At 38.4% G+C, this 26,265-nt stretch overlaps 1 protein-coding gene across 1 annotated transcript in view; it reads right to left on the bottom strand.

Annotated features, from left to right (window-relative positions):
• The window catches only part of LOC136876493 (structural maintenance of chromosomes protein 6), a 271,830-nt gene that overhangs the window by 203,012 nt on the left and 42,553 nt on the right, over positions 1 to 26,265 (bottom strand). The window contains exons 6-7 of the mRNA XM_067150494.2: positions 16,329 to 16,448; positions 3,157 to 3,287 (exon numbers count right to left, since the gene is read on the bottom strand). Of these exons, the coding sequence (XP_067006595.2) occupies positions 3,157 to 3,287; positions 16,329 to 16,448 (251 nt within the window). The remainder of the gene's footprint in view (positions 1 to 3,156; positions 3,288 to 16,328; positions 16,449 to 26,265) is intronic.

A 26,265-nucleotide genomic window follows, 5' to 3' on the forward strand; every position in this document is an offset into this window, starting at 1 on the left:
AATAAGGAAATGCATTCCAACACTGTGTCAATTTTTGTAATGTTGGACTTTGGCATGTGTACTTGATATAGTCTTATTCAAAAGTAGTGAATAAGGTTTTTTTAACTAGCCCAGAAAGACGTATTTATGTCGTAGTTCTATTTGAGCACCTATGTTGAACAGTTTATTAGAGACCAACTAAATGAGGATGTTGAAATGTCATTAGACCATCTTCATCTGTTGAGCAATATTCTGTATTGATAGTGTGCCTAGCAGAGAAAGACATTAATTTCATGTCGTAATTCTACTTGAGAACTTATGTTAATTAAAAATTAATGATGACTGATTATCTTCTTCTGTTGAACAATATTCTATGTTGATGGTGTGATTCTTTTGTTGGAGTGTTCAGAAGTTGGTTTTCTAGTTGAATGGGGCATTCAAAATGTGGTACAATATTAGTTATTAAATGTTAAGATGTCCAAAGTATACAAGCTCTGAAAGGAAGGAGAAATCGATTATTAATTCGGTTGAAACAATGAAAGAAAAGAGAGGAGTATTTACGTTGAAATTTGGAGTCTGTGGTGTTAACGCTTACCTTTAGTATTGCTGGACTGTTGTCCTGTTGTGTAAGAGGTTTCTGAAATACTAGCAGTCACTAATGTTCTGTTCCTCGTACTGTAAGTGTGTCGTCTTGGTGAAGGGGAGTGGACCTGAGAAGGCGGGGCTATGGGCATGTGGCCAGCGCATGGGGAGGAGCTGCGTGCATTCGGAGAGGAGGAGGGGCTTGACACATTTATCGGCTTAATGGGAGTGCTTATTGACACTGTCCTAAATACTTCGAAGAATTTTTTGTGTTGAAGATTTATTTATGTTGTATTTCTGGTCTAAGAAAATGTACAAATTCTCGAACTCGATTAGTGTGAAGAAAAGCAAGAAAATGGTAAATAAAAAAGGGAGGGGGGGGGGAAAGAAAAGGAGCAATAAAAATTTGAGAATTTTTAAAATGAAAAATCTTCAAATACTTGCAAACTGAAATTATGAAATAATCAAGAATTGATGATGTTATTCTGTATAGAGTAATAAATAAGTTACAAGATTGAGAGCAACTGAAAAATGACCTCGATAATGTTGTGAGATGGACAGCAGGCAATGGTATGATGATAAACGAGGTTAAAAGTCAGGTTGTGAGTTTCACAAATAGGAAAAGTCCTCTCAGTTTTAATTGCTGTGTTGATGGTGTGAAAGTTCCATATGCGAATGATTGTAAGTAGGTACCTAGGTGTTAATATAAGGGAAGATCTTCATCAGGGTAATCACATAAATGGGTTTGTAAATAAAGGGTACAGATCTCTGCACATGGTTATGAGGGTGTTAGGGGTTGTAGTAAGGATGTAAAGGGTAAGTCTCTAGTAAGACCCCAACTAGAGTATGGTTCCAGTGTATGTGACACTCACCAGGATTACTTGATTCAAGAAGTGCAAAAAATCCAAAGAAAAGCAGTTTGATTTGTTCTTGGTGATTTCTGACAAAAGAGTAGCGTTACAAAAATGTTGCGAAGTTTGAGCTAGGAAGACTTGGGAGAAAGATGACAAGCTGCACAACTAAGTGGTATGTTCCAAGCTGTCAGTGGAGAGATGGTGTGGAATAACATTAGTAGACGAATAAGTTTGAGTGGTGTCTTAAAAAAGTAGGGATGATTACAATGTGAAGATAAAGTTCGAATTCAAGAGGGCAAATTGGGGCAAATATTCGTTTATAGGTACGGGAATTAGGGATTGGAATAACTTACCAAGGGAGATATTCAATAATTTTCCAATTTCTTTGAAATCATTTTAAAAAAGGCTAGGAAAACAACATATAGGGCATCTGCCACCTGGGTGACTGCCCTAAATGCAGATCAGTAGTGACTGATTGATAAAACTTCCTGATCAAGGAAGAGAATGGATAAAAGGATATATGCAGCAATATTGTGTTTTGGAAATACTCCAAGTGCAGCTTGAAGAAGTGAAACGCTAGACTGACAAATGGGAAGAGAATTAGTTGGAGAAAAGCAAGAGAATGGTAAAGAAGAAAAGGGAAGAAAAGGAGCAGTAAAAATGTGAGAATTTTTTAAATGAGAAATCTTCAAATACTTGCAAACTGAAATTATGAAATAATCAAGAATTGATATGGAAATAGTGTAAGTAGGAGGATACAATATTGGAGCATTTTCCATCATATGTGTAGCATGATAGACAAGTGGCATAGGCACTAGCTTTTCCTCAAGCCAGCTGTGGTTTGAACCGCAGCCAATGCATGTGGGATACTTGAAATAAAAGTCACATCCCCGTAGTTCCGATTCCACGTAAAATTTGAGGTACCACAACTATGATCACAACAACAACACTTGTACAGCAGAATCCGCATCAAAATTTGTGTACCTCATCCACCGCCACCATTTTCCATAATAAAATATTTCTTGCCTTACTCTTTAATACTTGTCCGTTCAATACATACTTTGGCAATAAACTTGCACAAATCTATTACATTAGGAAAGTGACAAACCCAGTTTAGTGCAATTTGTAGTAAACATTATTTAAATTTGTTCTAAAGGAATAGAAGTGCACGCTTTTAATGGCAAAGTTTACACAACCCTCAGTGAAGAAATCTCCACGACTATTTCGTTCATGGCTCCAATGACAACTGAGTATAAGACTATCAGGAACTTAGCCAAACAACAGCTATCACCACAATATTATCGTTTGCGTGTTATTGCCTTCATATTATCACATGTACTTGCACATCTTTAATAAGAGAACTGACCACAGACCATTCTATAAGCATGATATATTTGCGTTAAACCAATGAAACAGACAGCTTTCATATTGGGAGAACGGAGCCCAAAGAGATTGAATGGAAAAATAAAACAATATATTTCTATCTTGTACATTTCATTTTCTGCATAGGTTATGAAAACGTATATATTTCGTTTCCTTTATACTGATGCTCTTTCATAGTCAAATACAACTCAAAAAATCTCGATTGATAGATAAATTCAAGAACTCTCATTATTTTACCACACATAATGTGCTCTTTCCTTTCAATAACACTTGTATCAGGGACTTCGAGATGTTCAGCTGATCACACTAGAAATTTCAATACAAATCTTGTAAAGATAACAAGAGAGCAAGAACATACCTTAGCTTGTCATTCAGCTCAGCTTCCTGTTGTATACACTTTTCGATTTCTTCTTTCTTCTGTGGTATGAGGGCAGTCTCATTGTCTAACTCTTTCTGAACATAATCCAATTTCTTCTGTTCACATACTGCCTGCAATGAAAAATATGTCTTATCAAGTTAGTGGCACTCTCTCTATATTTGACTTAAGGTTGTGATTAATGTTTTATGTTACACTGACACACATTGGTCTTATGGCAATAATAGGATAGGAAATATCTAGGAGTGGGAAGGAGGCAGCGATGACATTAATTAATGTACAGCCGCAGCATCTGCCAGTTGTGAAAATGGGAAACCACAGAAAACCATCTTCAGGGTTGTCGACAGAGGGGTTCGAACACACCATCTCCCAGATGCAAGCTCACAGCTGCGCAACTCTAACCGCACGGTCAACTCACCTGGTGATTATTGTTTTAAGAGGAAGTACAACTAGGCAACCATCCTCTATATAACACTAGGTTAAATTAGTTGTGGCAAAATGCTTCTGTATCATCTTCTGATGATGATGCTTGTTTAAAGAGGCCTAACATCTAGGTCATCGGCCCCTAACGGTACGAAATGAAATGACAAATTAAAAAGTCCAAAATCCTCCACTGATCAGAATTCAAAACATGAGGATGAAGAATGAACGGATGGATATGAATTTAAAACAATCAGTGGATTCGACCTGCAATGCCTCACATTCACAGAAACTGACGTAAAACAATAGTATTACTGATCAAGGAACTGCATCTACAGCACAATACTGAATCGATGATGCCTGTAGTCTAAAGGGGTCCAAAATCCAAGTCATCCGCCCCATGATGGTACTTATCGCTAGGAAAGTAGAACCATGGTATTTGTCATGTTGTGGTACTAATCAAAAGTAGCGTAGACTCATGGTATTCTACACATTATGGTACTACTCACAGGTAATGAAATTCGCACATGTAATACAAACCCATGGTGTTTCGCACATTGCGGTGCCATTTACAGGCAACGCAAACCTACGGTGTTCATCACATAATGTACTAACCATGCGGACCACGCACTATCCCGTGGTGTTCCTCATACAGTGGGTACTGATCACAGGCAAGCCAGAACCATGGTGTTGCTCATATAGTGGTACTAATCACAGGTACTGTAAAAACCGGCAACGCACTCTGTTGCTACTAATCACAAACCTATTTCATACCTAACATAGTGGTACTATGCACAAGTAAAAGCGACCCATGGCATTCCCCGCGTGGTGGTACTTATTACATTTAGTCTCATGGTTCTAATTCAATCATCCCTTGGTCGCCCCTTTCGGTCACCTCTTACAACAGGCAGGGGATACCGTGGGTGTATTCTTTGTCTGTGGCCCCCATCCACAGATGGTTGTGTGTTTGGTCTGTGAGAGGTATTTTATTTCCCTCAAGTCCGCCGGCAAGCCGGTTAGGACCCCCCTATCCGCCACCTGAGACTGCCACGTGGGAGTAACACCTCTCCCCCTGCTACGCTAGCATAGTAGGTTCGTGATATTCATCTTCTCAGAAGACCTTATTTACTAGCAGATAAACAGACAACTGATAGAAAGATTTAAATTGTCCAATCAAATAATAACACTTTTAAGCCTGAACAAGGAAAGAATTTACAATGAAATCTGTATCAATCACTTCTCAAGATTGTAACTTTCCTGATTCTACAGTACTTTCCTCTCATTTAGGCATCGTTAAGAGAGCAAGAGGGAGATCTAGAACAAAGTGGATTAATTCAATAAAGAGGAGTAGAAGAAGAAGGAACCTGGTCTGGACTGCAACAAAATGACGGAAGAAGAATGGCGGAAGGAGAGAGGAAGGTGGATAAGTGCCGCAAATGCCCTAACCCGGCAGGAGTTGCATGAGGGGAAAGGACTAAGCATGAACTTGAAATAAAATTATTACAGTATAATAATCTGAAATGTTCACAATTTGGGCAAAAGAGTTCATCAAAATAAATCCCTTGAATTTAGATAGTGTGTGGTAAATTTTCTCTTCTCTCCCATTGTGTGTACATGATGCTGTGTATTAGTATATCCACTACAGGCCATAATTAACCCCCCGACAATGATTAAACAGGTGGGAACTTCATAAAGGTTATCTACCTTTAACAAAACCTCCCAATGACTTGGAATAATTTAGCTATATTTTAAAATGACATGAAATCTCAATCTCAACTGATCTGCATTAATGGTTCTTTTCTCCAATTTGTCCTTTAATTCCAATTTTATCTTCATATTGTGATCTTTCCTACTTTAAAAAAACACTCGACCTTATTCAATCTACTGACATCATTCCACCCCAATCTTTCCACTGACAGCTCGGAACATACTGCTTATTACAGGTAATCATTTTCACTGTGGGTCCTATTGAAATTCAATATAATTCAAATACAAATGTTTATTTGCACAAACCACATATTCAATACATGTCATTACTTACAGTTAGAATTTAATCCTCGTTACAACTGTCTAATTGGGACATGTTTCGCCCGTTTGTCAGGCATCATCAGCCATCAATTGCATCTCAAAATCGAATCAGGATCCTGATTATGTTCAAAAATGTACTACTGGATTCTATAATCACAGTCATAAAATCTAATTTACAAATTCTTGTTTTATTTGAAAACAGCTGTGGTTATTAGTGTTGGCTACAGAGTGCATGATTGGAAGCAGTGTATCGATTCATTCAAGTGTCCGAGTTTAATTAATTGTCAAATGTCAACTAAGTTATAATACTAAGATTCATTAAACTAATAAATAGTATAACCTAATAGCCTACCCACTTACTAGCTCACAGCACACGATTCAGCTTACTCCCAGCGGAGAGTGCTGGCGGGGAGCCGAGCTTCCGCTGCAGCGAGACAGTGAATTACGGCACACCGAAAGAATCGTGCGCACAGCACGGCTCAGTGAGATACAAGATAGACATGGCTCCTTATCGGCACACTGGACATTGGCGGAGAGCCGAGCTTCCGCTGCAGCGAGTCATACAGTGAGCCATGGCACACCGAAAGAATCGTGAACAAGCACGGCTCAGTGAGACGCAAGATACACATGGCTCCTTATCGGCACACTGGACATTGGCGGAGAGCCGAGCTTCCGCTGCAGCAAGACGTACAGTGAGCGATGGCACACCGAAAGAATCGTATGCAGTCGCGGATCAGTGAGACCTCTTCTTACAGGGAGGTTTAAATAATAGATGGATTTATTTGCATTGTTAAAAAGGTAGTCTAAACATAATTCTAAAGTAGCTAGTAAGTAGGTAGGCTATTAGGTTATACTATTTATTAGTTTAATGAATCTTAGTATTATAACTTAGTCGACATCTGACAATTAATTAAACTCGACTCTAGCCTGCCGTATGGCTATGAGTCATGCTCATGACCACTCAAAAGTACCTGTTTTATATTGGGAAGAACAACTAAGTATTCTCTCAGTTTGTATGTCACATCGTTGCACAAGACTTCAATAATATGTGGACAGTAAGTCAGCTGACTGACGCAATAACTTAATCAACAGTACATTGAATCAGAAAACCAGTGGGCTACCGTACATCTCGGGTAGCCTATACAAAATATGACGATTTAAAAAAATCCTCTGCTGATAGAAAAATACATATTTTCAAAAATGACTGAGCGAGTTGGAAGTGCGGTTAGTATCGCGTAGCTATGCGCTTGCATTCAGGGAATGGTTGGTTCGAATCCCACCGTCGGCAGCCGTTAAGATGGTTTTCCGTAGTTTCCCCATTTTTACACCAGGAAATCCTGGGACTGTACCTTAATTAAGGCCATGGCTGCTACCTTCCTAATCCCGGACCTTTCCCATCCTGCATCACCAGAAACTTTCAATGTATTAGAGTGACTAGCATTTTTTTTTTTTCCTAAGAAAGGAATTCATAGTATGAAGACCAGACAGCAGCAGTGAGCACTGAATGCTGTTGCTGCTGTCTTACCAGTACATACTACACAGATGCAGTAGGAGCGGTGAATCCAATGTGCCATGAATCAGATCACTAAATCGATTCAGTAACCTGAACAGAATCAAATGAATCGATTCAGTAAAATAAATCGAATGTCCCATCACTAATGGTTATAGCTATGGTTATTTGAAACATAGCACTTACTATAATTTGTACCTAGAAAATCTGGTTAAAATTACAGTAACATGTTATAATTGTAATTGAGAACAACATAAGTATAGTTTGGCTGTGATAGTGACTTAACTAAATCTAAGTGCATTGAATAAATATATTTACAATTTAGTAGTAATTATGCTGGATTCATCTTAGCTTAAATGTCTAAAATATCTAAAACTTCTTTCAGTTCAAGATTATTCGATGAAGATTATTTGAAACAAGCACTTAATATAATTTGTACCTAGAAAATCTATTTAAAATTACAGTATCATGTTGTAATTGAGAACAACATAAATATCCTTTAAAACTTTTATGTCATGGAAAAACAATATATTAATATTGGTGTCTTATTTAGCTGTCTATCATTAGGAGTATAAAATCCTGTATAAGATTAGCTTAAAATAAAAAATGTTGACGTATCATAAATTGTATTTGGCGATTTAGAATGTCGTAACCGGCATTGAACTCCACTCTCGTAGACATTGTATATAAGAGGAATATATCAGAGGTGCTAGTTAGCACACTTGGTTTAAAGCTGGAATGCTGCCACATGTTGTGAGTTGGTCAAAAGGGTATAAACTTCATGGTTTTGATCCATACCGAATTGTGATCACAATAATAATTGAGGCGTCCAGAAGCAAAACGCTGTGAGTGCACCAGAACATTTATTTCAGGAAACACGAAATACATCTTGCTTCCTTTGGCTCGCAGATATGCAAAATTCCTTTTCATTGTAGATTTATATTCACTTACGGACTACTTTTATGACAATCTTTAAAATATTGGGGTTTTAGTTTTTTAGTTATTACCTAAAATTGTTTGGATTCACCGAGTTTTCTTCCTGTTTTCATGGATTTAGGTAGGTTTGCTTCTGAAGAGATATTATCCCAATGTAATTGGAAAGAAGATGCCTTAATGCTGGTTCAAATGACAAAATAATTTATTTATTGACTACAAGTAAGTGTGATTACATAGTATATGACATCAAATGATAGTCTGCAAGAAGTAAAAAGGACGCAACCTTGCAAGTCCTGTCCTGTTCCATCGAAATTACACAGGCAACTCATTGTCTTCTGGATGAATTTCAAACTCTGAGTCCTCCTCTGCATTGTTCACATTTGTTTGAGAATCCATCAGATTCTTATAGAAAACAAGATCTTTGTTTTCTTCCCGAAATGCTTTCTAAGCAGAAAATCAATGCCCCTAACTTTCACTTCCTTTAAGGCTCCTCCGATATGGATAACATTCGGCTTCATAGACGAGTAGGCTTTGCCACGTCTGCATATCCCTCGCCCTTCACCAGAGTCCATTCTGTAGGCCACTTCACCTCTTACTAGTGCATTTCCATGTTTACTCCTGGTGATCACAACCCTTTTTACAGGAGCAAATTTGAAGTGAAACTGACCCTAGGGCTTGACGACATCAGCAACTGCGTCTTTCCAACACCGATTGACGACATCTGCTTCCAGCTGGAAAACTATTCCGTGATCCTTGAATACTTCATGGTACTCACTCGGTAATACGACTAACTTTCGACCGAAAATTCTATCGGGTGGTAGAAAAGAATATCCAACCACTGGATAGAAGATCTTCACCCGTTTCACACTGACAGGAGCCTCTTGTGTTAGCCAAAAGCACAGTATACGCAGCATTGTCTGGTTCTTGTTTTGCCCTACACAACTGTCCGAGATTAGGTGGATGGTGTGGATGCCATTCAAATCTGTTGATGTTAACTTGTGATGCACACAGGACACTATCATTAGATCCCTTTGCAAAATCGGTTTCTTTCCGAGTGTAAATAAATGCATTTCCCTGGTTTTTCCACACACCTGATGGGCCTTGGCAGATCGTAAAATTGTACACATACATTTGGCGTGTATAATAAGCACTTTGATCTTGCAACTTAGGCAATGTAAGGTTTTTCTGGCAATCAAATGTGAAGGTTATTTCACCATTATCCTCAACTTTCAGTTCATCATAAAAAGCTTTTGCCTTAGCTTTGTGGAGAAAAAAAGCTTGTAAAATAGCATTATTCAAATGCAGGGCACAGTGTGTATTAAGCTAGTTTTGCACCTGCAAACCACCTTAAGTAATGGCGCATGGTCAGGATACACCAAGTTCTGCTTCTTTATGATGAAAATGGATTCACTCAGTTTTGCTTTGCAAACAGATGTGGATACACACACTTTTGCATCTGTAGGCTGTTTTCGGGGTGCGATTTAAAGCAGACGGAAGCACTTTTTCTTGAGTTTTAAGGGTCTAATCAACAGACGACAGCATGGAGAACAAAATGGTGGCAACATCTCATTTTCGAGCAAAAGTGGATTTACTGCATTTTGCATCTGGACGCCTCAATTATTAAATTAATGTCATAATGGCCCAACTTTTCAATACTATAATATGCAATATTATTGAATTACATGACTAAACTAGGAACTAGTTTCAGCCTTGGCTGGCCATCTTCAGCCTTAATGTAATACATCTAATAACTAAACAATTGTACAAACACACAATTGACATAAAAACAAATGTACAAACACACAACTGACATTAAAAATCTGTTATGAACTACTGTACATGTAAAATATGAAAAATATGAAAAATAAATTAGGCTCTGAATTCTAGTATCTGGAGTATGCTCATCATCCAGACTCTATCATGCATTAATATTCATAAAATTTTTAGTTTTATCACTGCTAATCATTACAATTTCAATTGCCAAATGGGAACTGGTAAATGTTGTTTCTGTAGTCAGATCATCAATCACCAAATCTACTTGAGTGGTATTAGCAGTATGCAAGCCACTGGACGCCACTGTAAATAACCACCAGCTGACGCAGAACTGCTAGATGGTGTTTCCACATCAACCAACGTAAATAAAATTAAATGTCCGATAGTGCTTGTTAAAATCATGCTGAAATGCTGTTGGACATTGTCATGACGGCACGTGAAGATATGGTTAAAAGTGACACATTCTTAATTTGTGGCTGGTATAAATTCGCAATTCATTGCAGTGTCCATGAGGTTAGCCTGAATAAACGATAGATAAAAATGATTAAACTGAGAAGAGTGCAATATGTTACTCGCCACCACACGTGGTAATGTTGAAACGGCAACAGCAGACTTCACAGCTCTGCATTAGATGTACTCGTTGGTGTTTATTTCGCACTTTGACTCTCATACTCAATCAAACTAACCTAACAGTCCCAAAATATCATCAAGACACTTAATATAGCGTCATATTATTCATGTGTTAAAATATTTGGCCTTCAGATATCCTTTTACTCCACTGATGAAATATCGTCAGCTGGTCTTTTTAGCTAGAGTGACCATTACATTGCCATCAGTTGGACTTTCTGGCAAAAGACTGTCACTGACGATATATAGTCAGCCGGTCCTATAAGGATTAAATTTGTTATTGAAGGAACATACTCAAAAGCACATTTAATCAGGTTGATGATCAACTAGTGAATACAAAGCCTAATGGGACTTGTGTAACAACTTATGTCCCCATGTTAGAATGACTAGAATCTTAATAATTCATAAAACTCTGTGTGTGTGAATGTGAAACAATACAGTTAAAAACGAAGTGGTGGAAGAAATACATCAAAACTTACTAGTAACTGTAATTATGCTCCTTGTGTTTTCTTCTTGATTCTTAACGTCTTGAGGTCAGTTGATCAAATATATATATATATATATACACGTAAGTTATTGTGAGGTTGAATGCAGGTATGTATATAATTTCATATGATTTGGTGGTCGTTGGAAAACTCAAGTTCTAGTGTCATTAGATAATATGTATTGGGAGAAAGGCAAGAACCTGGTCATTGTATTCCTGGATATAGAAAAGGCCTATGATAGTGTTATAAGATCTGGGAGTACCTGAGGAAAAGAAATGTGCCTGAAGGACTGGTAAGAAAAATTTAGACATTGAACAAAGGATGTACTAGCTGTGTACACATTGGGGAAGGTCAATCATCATGGTTTGAGACCAAGAGTGGAGTTCAACAAGCAAGTGCACTGCCCCCATTACTGTTCATCACTGTTATGGACAATATAATGAAGAACGTCAAGGAAAAGTTAGGTGAACTGAGTGCAGTGGCCTTTGCTGATGATTTCATGATTTGTGGTGAAATAGAAGAAGTAGTACAGGCCAGACTCAACATATGGAAATCCCAGTTCCAGGAATATAACCTCAACATCAGCGAGACCAAGACAGTGGTGATGGCAGTCAACAGAGAAGGGCATCCAGCAAGTGTAAAACTAGGAGACCACCAGCCAGAGTGTGTTGATAGTTTTCTTTACCTTGGAAGTGTAATCTCCAGTGATAATTTGGTCACAAAGAAAATTACAAACAGAGTGCAAAAAGGATCAGAATTCTACCAAAAAGTAAGAACACTTTTATGGGATGACATTCCTCAACCGGCCAAACTGATGATGTTCAGCTATTTCATTCCAATATTGACCTATGGCATTGAAGCGTGCACCCACACAAAAAGTGATTCATCAAGACTGCAAGCATCAGAGATGAAATTTCTTAGATCCATCACCCAGAAGACCAAGATGGACAAGTTAAGAAATGAGGAGGTGAGGAAAGAAGCCAGAATAGACATCCCTCATCATCATCATCATCATCATCTGGGTATCATTCCAGCGGGCCGGGTAGGACTTTTGTGGACAATATGCCTCCATCGGTTCCTGTCATTACAGAGTTCCTCTCCTTTCACATCCTGCAGTGTTGTTCTTTCTTGATAAGGTCTGCATTTATTTGGTCCAGCCACCTTCTTCTGGGATGTCTAACAGGTCTCCTTCCAGGTACTGCCATTTCCAAATACTGTCTGGAGGTTTCTAGTCTCTTCCATCCTTCGCACATGCCCAAAACATTTCAACCGTGCAATGCGTTGTCTTTCTTCATCGTACAAGTCACTTCCATGTCATTCCTAATTCTGTCTTTTCTTGTTTTTTGCATAGCAGATCGTAAACATTTTCATTTCACATGCTTGCAGTTTGCTGATGTCTCTTTTCAATAACACACAGGTCTCTAACCCATATGTCATGATTGCCAGGAGGTAAGATTTGAACATTGTTTGTTTGGCTTTTACGGGAACTGCTTTGTCCCACACTAGATTTCATACCTGATAGAAGAACGTGGAACCTTTTGTCACTCTGTTCTGGATTTCTAATTTAGCACTTCCTTGGTTCGATACAATACTTCCAAGATAGCTGAAGCTTTCTACACATTCAATTCTCTCTTCATGAAGTTTGAGATCACATTCGCTGGGTGTTCTACTCAATTTCATTGCTACTGTTTTCTTCTTACTCACAGTTAACCCTTTCATTCCCACATTATGAATTCAGCTGTGGAAAATTTTTAATTCAGTATTTTCTGTATTAATACAATGCACTAAACACAAACATTTATTGTTTAATATTTTTTATCAAATAATTTATTTTTTACATCATGTTGTTCAGGAACAATGGGACTCGACGGTCAAATGAAATGGGGAATATAACACTAACACAACAAATGGAAACTATTAAAAATCTGAAATAAGTAAACACATTATTTGGTGAAATTTTCAGTCTTAATCAAACTAAGTACAAAAATGAAAATAATTATGAAAAATAAATTACAAACATTATGAAACAATTATAACCGAAATAAAGACACCAATGTTTTTTCAACACGCAACGACTACTACTTGTGATAGTCACTGAACCAATTCTTTTTTGTTGTCAAGCACAAATGAACACCACATTTTCTGCATATGTGCAAAGCCCTTTGGGCAAAGTTTGCACCGGCCTTGCTTCACATCATATCCTGGCCAATGGCCAATACTGTCATATCTGACATCAGCAATTAGATTTGTTGATACTTGCACCTTCCTCTTCTTTGGATTCTTCTCACTACTGCTGGGTCTCCCTTTCCTTTTCACATCGACTTTGCCGCTCTTTGTCAGGCCTGTTGATATGTCAGCCTGAAATTGCATCAGTGAGTACTCACACTTTTTCCCTCGTTGCTCTTGGTGTCGCCTGTACAACAGCCAGCTGTTTACAACTGCTACCCCCAGACATCAGAATACCAGTCGCATATACCACTTCTTTGATCGTATGTCAATTCTATAAAATTCCAGAAGAATGTCAGCTTTATCGACCCCTCCCACGAACATGTTGTACTCTTTTACGACAAATGGTCGATCCACCTCTACAGCCTTCTTTTCTGTAGCACACCTCCTCTTGCATTTCGATCAGGCTCTATGGCAGCATATGATGATACAAAATTGATGGCTTCCTGATCGAACCACCGGATCAGGGAAAGGTTAGACTTTGTTTCAACTCTGCAGTCTTTACTACCACACCCCATCTTCTTCAGATCTTGCTCATTTGCCAAAGGACATTTTTCCATTCTATCCTGTCTAATTGTGCAAACGCAGAGTATACCCCTAGCTTTTAGTGCTACTGCCAGTTGCAAGGATGAGAACCAGTTATCAAAGAAAACTTTGAAATTTTGTCCTTCGGGTAAATCTTGACGAAGTGCCATTACGATGTCCCCAGAAAAACCAAGTCCGAAATCACCACAGGTACCTTTGCCCACATATACGGAAGAGCTCATCATCATCATCATCATCATCATCATCATCATCATCATCATCATCAATATCATCTGAGAAATCACTAATTTCTGATAAATTTCCATCATTTACACCCTCAACAAGTTCGTGAATTTCCTCAATAGTCATACTTTCTAAATCCAAACGTTCCATTGTAAAACTGTCTTTAGCTTACCAAAAGTTATAAATATACACAAGCTTTTATAGCTTATAATTGAAACCCATCTAGTACTCCAGTAATAGTACCACCTGAAAAAAAGTAAATGGAATACTTGTGAGAATTGAATCTCTGCTTATCACTCATTTTATCAATCTAAACAGCAAAATGTAGTATCATTTTGATATTGACAATTACTAACCTTGTAGTCCCAATGTTGTTCATGGACAACACACATGTTTACTGAGGTGTATTATCAATTCATAAACTATTTAGTTGATAATTACTATGTCACAGCAATAATGCAGGCATAACATTCACCAAAGAAACAAACAAATAACAATTCACTGCTGAAATAACAATAAAAAGATTATAAATACACCACACAAACAGCCATCCCTAGACAGCAACTTAACCTGACATCCAAGTCAAAGAGATTAATACATCTGAAGTAGATTCATGCACCACCAAGTGGCAAAATACCATACTAGAAGCTTGTTGTCCCTCAACAACAAGGGGATTTCAAGGATTGATAAACATAATACTGTATATAACAGCTTTAAATACGATGTTGTCTAGGACTTCTTGCTCTCTTTCTCCCCAAATGGCAACATCAACTGCAAACACTAATGCATTCAAATCTGCAGGTTCTGCAGCTTTAAATGTTTTAATGATTACATCCATGAAAGCAAGAAAAAGCAGTGGAGATAGTGCACTCCCTTCTTGTACACCTCTCTTTGTATGGAACTATTCAGATCTACCATTCCCTATTTGTACACTACTTTCACAGTTTCCATGTAGCAATTGGATCTTACGAATTAGAGAACTTGGCGCCCTTAGTTTATGGAGACATTCCCATATTTTGCTCCTTGGAACACTGTCGTAGGCTCTTTCTATATCTAGGAACACTGCTACCAGATCTTTCCCTTTTTCCTAGTACTTTTCCTTTAGTTGTATGCCTGCCGCTTTGATTATATCCGCAGATTATCCATCTACTCCTGGTGATTTTCCTCCTTTCATAAGCTTCAGGGCATACCTATTAGACCGAATTGGCACATCCAGAGTATGGTGGTACGGGCATGTGATGAGGATGTTGCTTACAGGAACAGCCAGAATAAATTTGGAAATACAGGTGGAGGAGAAAAGACCTGCAGGAAGACCTAAAACCCGATGGATGGACATGATCAAGGTTGATCTAGTTACCAGATGATGGACAGTGGATGATGTTCTCCATGACAAGTTGTATATGGACAGGAAGAAGTGGAAGAGGTTCATTAACAGTACCCGGGAAACTGGAACTGTACAATGATGATGAATAGATAATATGCTTTAAACAGCCTAGGGAACTTCAATACTGAATGGGAATGATACCAGTTCTGATTCAAGCAAATATGTGAAGTTATTTAGGAGAAGACAGCACGGTGCCAAGGACCAATCCTATTAGCAAAGCTTTGAGTAAGGTGGTAGTGATTTTGGTTAGGTATAGCATGCATTCTTAATGGAGTTGTCAAGGAACAGGTGAAACTGGAGTCGTTCTAAAGAGAGGCAGATATTGCTGAAGATACTATGCACACCATTGTCATGCATGCATTAATTCTGAGCTCAAATTTCAAAACCTACCCAGTCTCAACTTTCTCCAGGAGTTAAGGAATTTTTTTTTTTGACATGAATATGTCTTAGGGCTGGGGGATCAACAAAAAATCTGCATGAAGTGAAAATAACGGAAGTGACGTCACTAAATGTTGTACTTAGTAACAATGACCTTGAGAGGTGCACAGGCTATAGATTCATATAAACAATGTGTGTTAAAATAGAACAGAAGAAACTGAGAGAGAAGGAGGAGGTCTGTATATTCTTTAATGGACCTTAATAGTATCAAGTTATCTGATAACAACTTGTAAGTTTTCAGGGTTCATGAAAGTGCATCATTAATTCAAATCTATTTTCATTTTTGTATGTACCTTTATAGACTGTTATAGTGTAACTTCCATTTACTAGTACAGATGCTCTTATAAAATGCTTTGCATGAGGGCAGACTAGACAACTTTCAGACAGTGCCAAAGAAGTGCCCAAGTAAGTGTGCGTCTATGGAGTGAAGAGCAAGAAATGTGAACGTACATGAGAATCGTGCAAGAAAACTAATCTCAAAAGACAGACACCGACATACATCTCTCACAATACGTGCAACCGATACATTATTCAAGTGCACAAATAAAAGGATACATACAATTGCCCAATACAGCTCGTTCTCAAGATTTACAATGGTATTTCTCGTCAGCTGCAAGGATTCAAGAACACTCAGTCTATCTGCCAACTCATCAAGTTCCTTTTTATTATTCACCAACACCTATGAAATAAAACAGAAAACAATATATAATTATGATACTCTTCATCATCTATGAAACAAAACAGAAAACAAATAATGTTGTTTTTCCAGCAAATGTTGAATGAAGGCATCAACAAGCTCAGAAAAGAAAAGTAAAACAGAAAGGTTAGTGTTGTTTTGAGGGTCAAAACAATGAGTTTATCAGTCTAAAGAAGAATTAAGAACAAGAAGCAAAGAATCTGTGGTTGAATTAGAGAGAGATTATTAACGCTATGCTTAAACTGGTAAAAGTGATGAGGGGAAAAAATGTAGACTTTCAATGCACTGACACTGTGTGTTTATCAGTCTAAAGAAGAATTAAGAAAAAGAAGCAAATAATCTGTGGTTGAATCAGAGAGAGAGATTATTAACACCATGCTTAAAAAAATAAAAGTGAAAAGGGAAAAAAAGAAAAATAGACTTTCAATGCAATCATTGTGAATTTTTGAAACTGGTTCTGTATATTTATCTTTAGGTTATGGCTAATATCTTCAGGGTATAAATGATACATTTCAAAGTAAAACAGGACCTAAAGGAAGGAAAAATCAAGCAATGATGATAGTCATACAGAGACCCATGAAGGATATATGTTAAGAAAACATACAGTTAAAAGGGAATGAGAAGGAAAACTCAATCAGAAAACATTATAGGACTATAAGATCCAGTGGAACAGAAAAGTCTATAAGCAAGTTAGGACAGGAAAAAATGGCTTTGTTTACACCAAATTGCATAAGATCAAACAATACGCACAGGTCTTCTTCTTCATTTCCTATCAGTCGCCAGGGTTGGGTTATGAATCAAGGACCTATATAGTTGTCTATCTCTCCACCACTCACTTACTTACTTACTGGTCGGCGCTACAGTCCTTGTAGGTCCTTGGCCTCCTTTATCACCTGCCTGCATTCATCTCAGTCCTCAGCTTTTCTTCTCCAACTCCTAACTTTCTAAGGTCATCCTCAACATCATCAATCCATCTTTTCCTGGGTCTTCCTCTCCTCCTCCTTCCATCAAGTTTTCCTATAAACACCCTTTTAACGGTGCAGGTTTCTGACATTCTCTGAACACGACCGGCCCACCTAATTCTTCCCTGCTTAATTTTAGTAACAACATCTGGCTGGCCGAACAGTCCTTGCAGCTCTACATTTGTCCTCATTCTCCACCCATCCTGATCTCTTACTGCACCAAATATCTTTCTCAATATCTTCCTTTCCCACCGTAACAACCACTGTTCTTCTCTGCAGGTCATCACCCAGCATTCTGATCCATACATAACTATTGGTCTTAGTACTGTTGTGTATATTTTAATTTTTGTATTCCTGCTGACATTTCTGGATTTAAACATATTTTGTAAGGCGTAAAAGCATCGGTTTTCACTTGTTATCCTCTCCTGTACTTCCATGGAGGTTTTATTGTCCTCTGTTATTATTTAATTTAATAGAGAAATGTACACTCAAGTTTGAGCATTAAATAAATTTCACATTTCAGTCTTTGCTATAGTCTGTAATTGTCCTGGTTCTTTTCGTGCAAGTTATGATGTGGTATCTACTACACTTCTGCCCACACAAAGTCCACTTACAATCTTCATCTGTCTCATGGAACTTCTGGTTTATGCATGTCTTGTGGTGAAACCCATGTATGGAGAGTCGTGTTATCACATGGCGTTGTGTGTTGCACTCTCTAGTCCATCTATCGTCCGTCATCGCTGGTGAGGTGTAGAAGTCTAGGTCAATTTCACTTTTCTTCCTTTCCCTGATATTTAATAGTGCCCTGCTTGCTTCCATTGATTGTAGGTAGAATTGTGATCGTATGTCTTCTATGAAATACGTCTCCTGCATCATTTCGTATACCATCCGGGATGGCGCTGTCTTTCCAACTCGGGTAATCCTCTTCATGAACATTGCTTTTATTCTTTCTATTCTCATCAGGTCTCCGATCTTCAGCTTTTCCCACACGATCACAATTCCATATGTTATCACTGGCGCTACTGTCGTCTTGAAAAGTCTCATCACCGTGCTGATTGATAGGTTTGAAATGTTTTGGATGCTGTATGAGGCTCTGATTGCTGCTGCCGTTCTTTCTTGAATATGTATACCAAAGGACGCCACCATTGTTTGTAGTGGTATTCCCAAATATTTGTAATTTCGTACCTTTTGTAGTGGCTTTTGGTGTAATGTTATGATGTCTTTGGGCGTTGATTTCCCACCTTTTCTGAAGGTCATTTGTACTGTCTTTTCTTCATTTATCTGTAGGCTGTTTTCCTCTGCCCAGGTCTCTAGTTTGTGGACTACCCTTTGCACCTCCTCCTTTTCTTTCGCTCCGATCAGCATGTCATCTGCGTATAGGATCATCTTTGCTTTTGGTCCTTCCTCTACTATGCGGTTCACATCTGCTGTATAAATGTTGAAAAGTGTGGGACTCATGGGATCCCCTTGCATAACTCCGTTCGTCTGTATTATGTCTTCAGAAATTTCTACGTTGTTGTTTATTCGGATTATGTTCCTCTGTAGACATGCTAACTACTCTCACTAGTGGGTCTCTATCGCTGATTGTCAATTTCATTTTCTTGATTAGCTTTCGCCTTGCAGGTTATAAATTTCATTTTCTTTGTCCGTATTGAAGATCTACTTGTGATACAAATTCTTATAATTTTGTTAATTACCACCTATTCAATACAATAAATTTTTTGTTCGCAATTCTGAATAAATTTTTATTGTATTGAATAGGTGGTAATTAACAAAATTATAAGAATTTATTCAGAATAGCGAACAAAAAATTTATTGTATTGAATAGGTGGTAATTAACAAAATTATAAGAATTTGTATCACATAGCTTTCGCCTGTCGATTGAGTCGAATGCCTTCTTGAAATCAACAAATACTGCGTGATATTTCCCTCCTTTGTGTCTTAAGGCTTCTTCTACATGATTTATTAGGTATTTCACTGCCTGGACCATGCTCCTGCCTTTCATAAAACCGAATTGATTTTCTGGAATGTACCTGCCTTTGCTGGCAGGACCTAGTGTTTACAGTGCACTATGTCTTCTGGTATGGGCTAGAGCAATTTTGTTACTTTCATAGATCTGTCTCTGTGTTATCCTTGGCTTCGACAATATGAAAGTGACTGAGGTAAGAGCGATGCTAGTAATGCTATTCCTTGTGCAGCCAGTCCCTGCTATGAATGGTGTGAAAATGTTGCTCATAGTGTCGGTTGGTGTATGCATTTCAGTGGGCTTGGCATACTGATATGTAATGGCAACCTCTGGCTCAGTGAGGAAAGCAACGGGAAACTACCTCACTCCGCATTTCCCTAGTACGCCTCTTCAGTGATGCCTAGGCCATCTATGACAGCTGATGGCAGAGCTGTTGAGGATCCAACCAGCCTTAGGGCTGAAGACTGAACATACAACACATACCCACTGAAGGCTTCTAGTAATCTTTCATTTAGTATCTTCGTGAAAACTTTAACGGATGCATTTTCTAGTGCTACTCCTCTAAATGAGCCTAGTGATGATCTGCTCCCTTTTCCTTTGAACAGTATCTTTAGAGTCGCTGTGTTCCATCCCTCTAGTATTTTCCCAGTCTGTATAGATTTGTTCATCAGGTCTTTCCATAGTTCTTCCATCTCGTCAAGCGAGTCTTTAAGTGTTCCATGTAAATTTTGTCAGGTCCTGCGGATTTCTTGTTTCTCCCTCCTTGTATTGCTTTCCTAATTTCATACGCTGTTATTGGCTCCAGAGCATGTGTGGGTTCTGCTGTTTCTATGTCATATGCTTGCTTCAGCCCTTCCTTATTCAGTATGTTCGAGAAATGATGTTCCCACTTCTCCATATGAATTTCTCCTGTTGCGATTGACGTCTTCTTTTTCAGCACTATGTATGGGTCTGATTTTGCTTCCTCGGCTTGTTTCCTTCCTTGTTTCTCTGTATATTCTTCTTTTTTTTCTTTTTTCTTAGTTCTTTATATTTTTTCCTTTTCTCTGCATATGCTGTTAGGTCATCTGGGCATCTGTATAATTTTGCTGCATTCAGGACCTTTAGAGTTGCTTTCCTTTCCTTGTAACACTCTTGGTCAAACCAAGCTTGTGCATGTCTTCTTTCCTTTACTGTTATAGCTTTCGTTATTACTTCGGTGGCTGTTTCTAGGGCTTCTTCTAGTCTTTCTTCTTCTATTAGGTTTCTCGCTTTCCCGATGTTTTCCTTGCTTTCTTCTATTGTTTCCCGCTGGATTTTTCTGGTATATATACTTGGCGTTTTTGCTTCCTTTCTCTTTTGTTGGATTTCCATACGTAGGCGTGTCATTATAGGTATGTGTCTCCTTATTGGCGCTGCCGATGAGTTCCATAGGCCTTTTTGTTTACACAATTGTAGTCGTACTCCTCTAAAAAACAGTAGGTTGATGGCGCTACGACCGTTCTGTGCAAAGTAGGTTGGTGTTTCTTTTTTGTTCGCTATTCTGAAGCCTTCTTCTTCCAGTGTCTCAAGAAGGATGCAAGTTTTGGTATTTTCTTTGTCTATCCTGCAGTTAAAATCTCCGGCAAGTATTACGTTCCTTTCTGCTTTCGTTTGTTCTATGGCTATAGATATTTTATCCATTATGTTTTCTATAGGTGTATTTGGCTGAATGTAAATTCCTATTATCATAATTTCTGATGTGATTATTGTGACCATGTTTTCCTCCTTGATGATTCGCTTGATATCTCCCAGTATCCCTTTTATGAAGATTGTGACTCCCCCTGCTGGTCTTCCTTCCGTTGGGGTCGCTAGCGTGTGTATACCATAGTAGCCTTGCAAGTCCATAGGTTCCGTGAGGAATGTCTCTGTCAGTATCATAATATCTGTGTCGTCCATTGTCTTCTGTGATATGTGGGGTATTGCATTTCTTATTCCCTCTATATTCCATAATAATACACTTATTTCCGTGCTTGACCGAGGTTCTTTTTTTTTTTTTTTTGCTATGGGCTTTACGTCGCACCGACACAGATAGGTCTTATGGCGACGATGGGATGGGAAAGGCCTAGGAGTTGGAAGGAAGCGGCCGTGGCCTTAATTAAGGTACAGCCCCAGCATTTGCCTGGTGTGAAATACCGAGGTTCTTTCTTCTTTGGCAATTGGGTGAGATGTTTACTGAAGTTCCACCGCTCATTCTTCCTCCGGTCTCCTATCATATCTCCGAAAGCGAAATCTTCTGACTTTTATTCCCTGTGGCCAGAAATCCGCGCTCTGTGCATCTTCCAGATAGATGTATGGGAAACCGACCTTAAAAGCTTTTCTGTCTCCCAGTGTATGAAGTTCTTCACACTCTATGTGTCCTATAATGCCATTCCTTTCCAAGAATTTTCTTATATTTGTTGCAGTGGTGCTCTGTTTAAGCCGACCTACGTACAGCCATGCCATTTTTTCTGCCGTTTCTAGTTCACCGTCATCCTTTTGTCTTTGATTTGTTAAGGGCGATATGTTATTCCATTCGTTTCTCATTTCCTTTATTGTGTCTCTCTGACGATTTTGATTCTTTTCTTCGCATGTACTGGTGCTTGTTTCATCGAATGCATTTTGTGCTGTCCTGACCGTGTGGTTAATTTCTGCTGTAGTTTTGCTTTTTAGTCTTTGGTTAATTTTTTGTTCAATTATTTGATCTAGCTTGTTTTCCATGAATTCCATTATGTTTTCTAATTTCTCATTTACTGTCTCGACATTTATTGTCGTCTGCTTGACTATAGCGTTATTACGTTTCATGCCTTGTGTTATTGGGAATGTGGGATTTGCTGCGTGTTGTATTCTTCCTTGGTGGTTTTCCTCGTCATCGGCAGATGGTGTGCTATTCTGATTCTCAGTTGCACTTTCATTTATGCGGCCGAGAGATGTCCTCATGTTATTTGTTTCCCCGAATCTTTTATGGGAACGATCTATACCCTCTATATCTATACCATCCGGATTGGTTATTATAGAGCCCAGTTATTTGAAAGATGTGACTCTTAGATATTCCTTCCCATTTAATCTTACTGTGGTCCTCCCTCTTACTCCCTCTGTATCTCCCATCTTCATATATTTTGTTTTGTTTACATTCACTTCTAGTCCTAGGTCCCGTGCTTTCTCTTCTAATACTGAGTAGCTCCCTTCAAGAGCTCTTTCATTTCTTGCAATTGTTGCTACATCATCAGCATATGCTATCACTTGTACTAATATGTTCAAAATGGTTCCCCCTGGGTTAATGGGCAATTGACAGATTACTTTTTCCAATGCTAGGTAAAAAAGCAGTGTAGAAAGTACATCTTCCTGTCTTAGTCCTCTCTCCACTAAAAACTCCTTCTGACAGATCTTGCTCCACTCTCACCTTGCATACTGTTGTTTTCAAGGTCATTTCTGTTAATCTAATCAATTTCCTCGGGATTCCAAATTCTTTCATAATCTTGTAAATTTTACCCCTATCTACACTGTCATATGCCTGTTTAAAATCAACATACAGCTGATGTAGCTGTTTGTCATATTCATAAAACTTCTCTAGCACTTGTCGTAATACAAATATCTTATCCAGAGTAGAGCGATGTTTTCTAAAGCTTGCTTGGTAATCCCCTAATATTCTTTTCATCCATAATTCCAATCTTAAGGCTATCTCCCTTTTTATGTATTGGGTAAATTACACCCAATGTCCAATCCTTGGGTATTTCCTCCTTTGTCCAAACCTCCTTAATCAATTCATAAACGGCCTTTTCTATTCCCTCTCCCCCATCTCTCAACAGCTCTGACTCCATTCCATCTTCACCTGGGGCTCTATTATTCTTTAATGCATTAATTGCAGCTTTGACGTAAGTCTGGCTGTTTTACTGATTCCTCTTCCAATTCTCTTTCTTCCCCGTCAACATTTATATGTTCCTCCTCTGTATCATCTTCATTATTTCCATGGAGTAACTCATAAAAATACTCCTGCCATCTTCCAAGCACTTTGCTTTTATCACCCAGAAGGTTTCCATCTTCATCGTTGAAGAAAACAGCTCTTGGTTGAAATCTTCTCTTAAGGTCTTTTGTTCTTTCATAGAACTTTCGTACCTTGTTTCTGTCCTTCATTTCATCCAGTTCTTTGATTCTCTTTCTTTCAAAAGCTCTTTTCTTATATCTACATATCTTATCTGCTCTTCTTCGCTTCTCTCTATACTCTTCTACTGTTTGTCTTGTTCTCCTTTGAAGCATTCTGTTCCTAGCATCATTCCTCTCTTGGATTAATGTTGAACATTCCTCATCAAACCATTCTGCTCTCTTTACCAATTTCTTCTTTCACAGGGTACTATCTGCAACTTCACTGATAGTTGTTTTCAGTATCTCCCATTTATCTTCCACTTCTCCTTTCTCCCATAATTCCCTTTTTATTTCCAAGGATTCAGCAATTTTCTTTTTGTATTTCTCTTGCAATTCCTCATTTTTTAGACCTTCAATATTGTGCTTTGCCTTTCTTCTTACTTTTTCCATTCTTGCCAGATCTATTTTTTGTCTGTACTTGACTCTAACAAGATAGTGGTCTGTATCTGCATCAGCACCTCTGCAGCTTCTAACATCCATAATATCTGATGCATGTCGCCTGTCTATGATAACATAGTCTATTTGATTTCTTGCCTGGTGAAATCCAGGTCTCCTTGCAAATGTTTTTTCTAGGATGCCAAGTACTTTTAATTATCATCTGCTTTCCACTCACAAAGTCAATCAATCTCAAATCCCTTATCATTACTTACTTCATGCAGGCTTTCTTTCCCTACTACGTGTTTGTACACCTCTTCTTCCAATTTTTGCATTTAAATCACCAAGGATAATTTTCACATTGTGTCTTTGAACTTTATTAATTTCTTCCTCCAATTTAGTATAAAACACATCTTTCTTCTCACCTTCTGCCTCCTCAGTAGGGGCGTACACACAAAACACAGTTACGTTGAAGAATTTTGCCCTAATTCTCACAGAGCACATCCTATCATTGATTGGAGTAAAGTTGATCACGCTTTGCTTTACTGACTTATGTATGAGGAATCCTGTACCATTACTGCCTGCTTCTTCTCCACTGTACATCAAGATATGTTGTCCAGACATCATCATCCCTTGCCCTTTCCATCTTAGTTCCTGTAGAGCTGCTATTTTCACTCCATACTTATCCATTTCATTCCTTAATATTCTTTCAACTTGCCAGGTCTCTTCGATGTCTTAACATTCCACGTAGCTAATATAATATCCTTTTTCCTTCTCCTTAGCCGTTTTTCTCGCCGGTTCGTCAGCAAGTTTTCCAGTCCAGCTTTATTCATTCTTAAGGTATCCATAACAGTTTTTTTTTTTACGAGGTAGGGGAATTAACCCTACGCTCAACCCCCAAACTGAAGGACCAGGGTATCACTCATAGTCTGGATCATCACCTTAGACCTGTCCGGCTTGGGTGGCCCCTACCAGGAGCAGATGCTCCCGCCGGCATAGCTCTAAGGATCATTTGACCACGCAAGCCACTAACAAACACTCGGCAAAATATATTTTGCTTTCATCAAGGTGGTGATACCTTCCCTCATCTAATATTTCTTCTACTTTTACTCCTCTCTTCTTTACACTTTCCTTCACTATCCATCCATCTATTTCTGGTCCTTCGCCGTTGTCTTCTTCCTATCATCTTTATAAATACTCATTTTGGAACTCTTTCTTATCTTCTTCCATTCTCATCATGTGTCCATACCATTTCAGCTTACTGGTTTCTTATCTTGCAAGTGTAGGGAATCAAATTGTCTTTCCAATTTCTATGTTTCCGATCTTTTCCCTTCATGTCTTCCCAATTCTTCCTCTAAGGAATTTAGTCTTGGCTGCTTGCATTCTGCTCTCATCATGTTTTTTTTTTTTTCCTAGTTGTTTTACGTCGCACCGACACAGATAGGTCTTACAGCGACGATGGGACAGGAAAGGGCTAGGAGTGGGAAGGAAGCAGCCGTGGACTTAATTAAGGTACAGCCCCAGCATTTGCCTGGTGTGAAAATGGGAAACCACGGAAAACCATTTTCAGGGCTGCCGACAGTGGGGTTCGAACCTACTATCTCCCGAATACTGGATACTGGCCGCATTTAAGCGACTGCAGCTATCGAGCTCGGTCATCATGTTTTGTTGTTGTCCATATGCCCTCTGCGTATGTCAAAATTGGTGTGTAAGTACAAAATTTTCTTGCAATTCTCTGGGATGTCCCAGTTTCCACAGGTATTAGGTCAAAATAATTTAGTGACTTATGGTTCTATAATTTTTGAGACCTATGTAGATTCTCTATGATGTGGAAAGTTGTTGTAGAATATTTTATTTGTAAATCTTTTAAGGAATACTTACTGTGTGATGTGGAGTATTGTGGTAGAATATTTCATTCAAATTCCATTTAGCTACCTAACCTGTATGGTGTAAAATATTTTGTAGTATGTTTTAGTTTTATTCACCTTATCCACTTAAGTAACTACTAGATTGTGAATTGTTGTTGTTCTATAATAGCTAGAACAGTCCAGAAAAGGTTGTGACGTGGACTTTTTGAACAGAGTGTGTTGGCCCCTGTGTTATGGAATCTAGAAATGTGTCCTTACTAATTCTGGAAAATGGAAGGTTCGTGATTAGTGTCTGTATATGTTCGGAAATATTGTATAAACATCACGACTGGATAAAGAGTTGTGATTGGTGAATAAGGGCGGCGATAGACAAACTGCTGCGTTCTGATTGGTCACTCTATAATCGGACCAAGGCCAGTCTTCCCTTTTTAAAGTGAGCGAGGCAGGATTTCGTGGTCGTTCGTTCTCTCGTCAGAGCAAAGTTTTGA

This window comes from Anabrus simplex, chromosome 6, assembly GCF_040414725.1.
Source record: "Anabrus simplex isolate iqAnaSimp1 chromosome 6, ASM4041472v1, whole genome shotgun sequence".
NCBI lineage: Eukaryota > Metazoa > Arthropoda > Insecta > Orthoptera > Tettigoniidae > Anabrus > Anabrus simplex.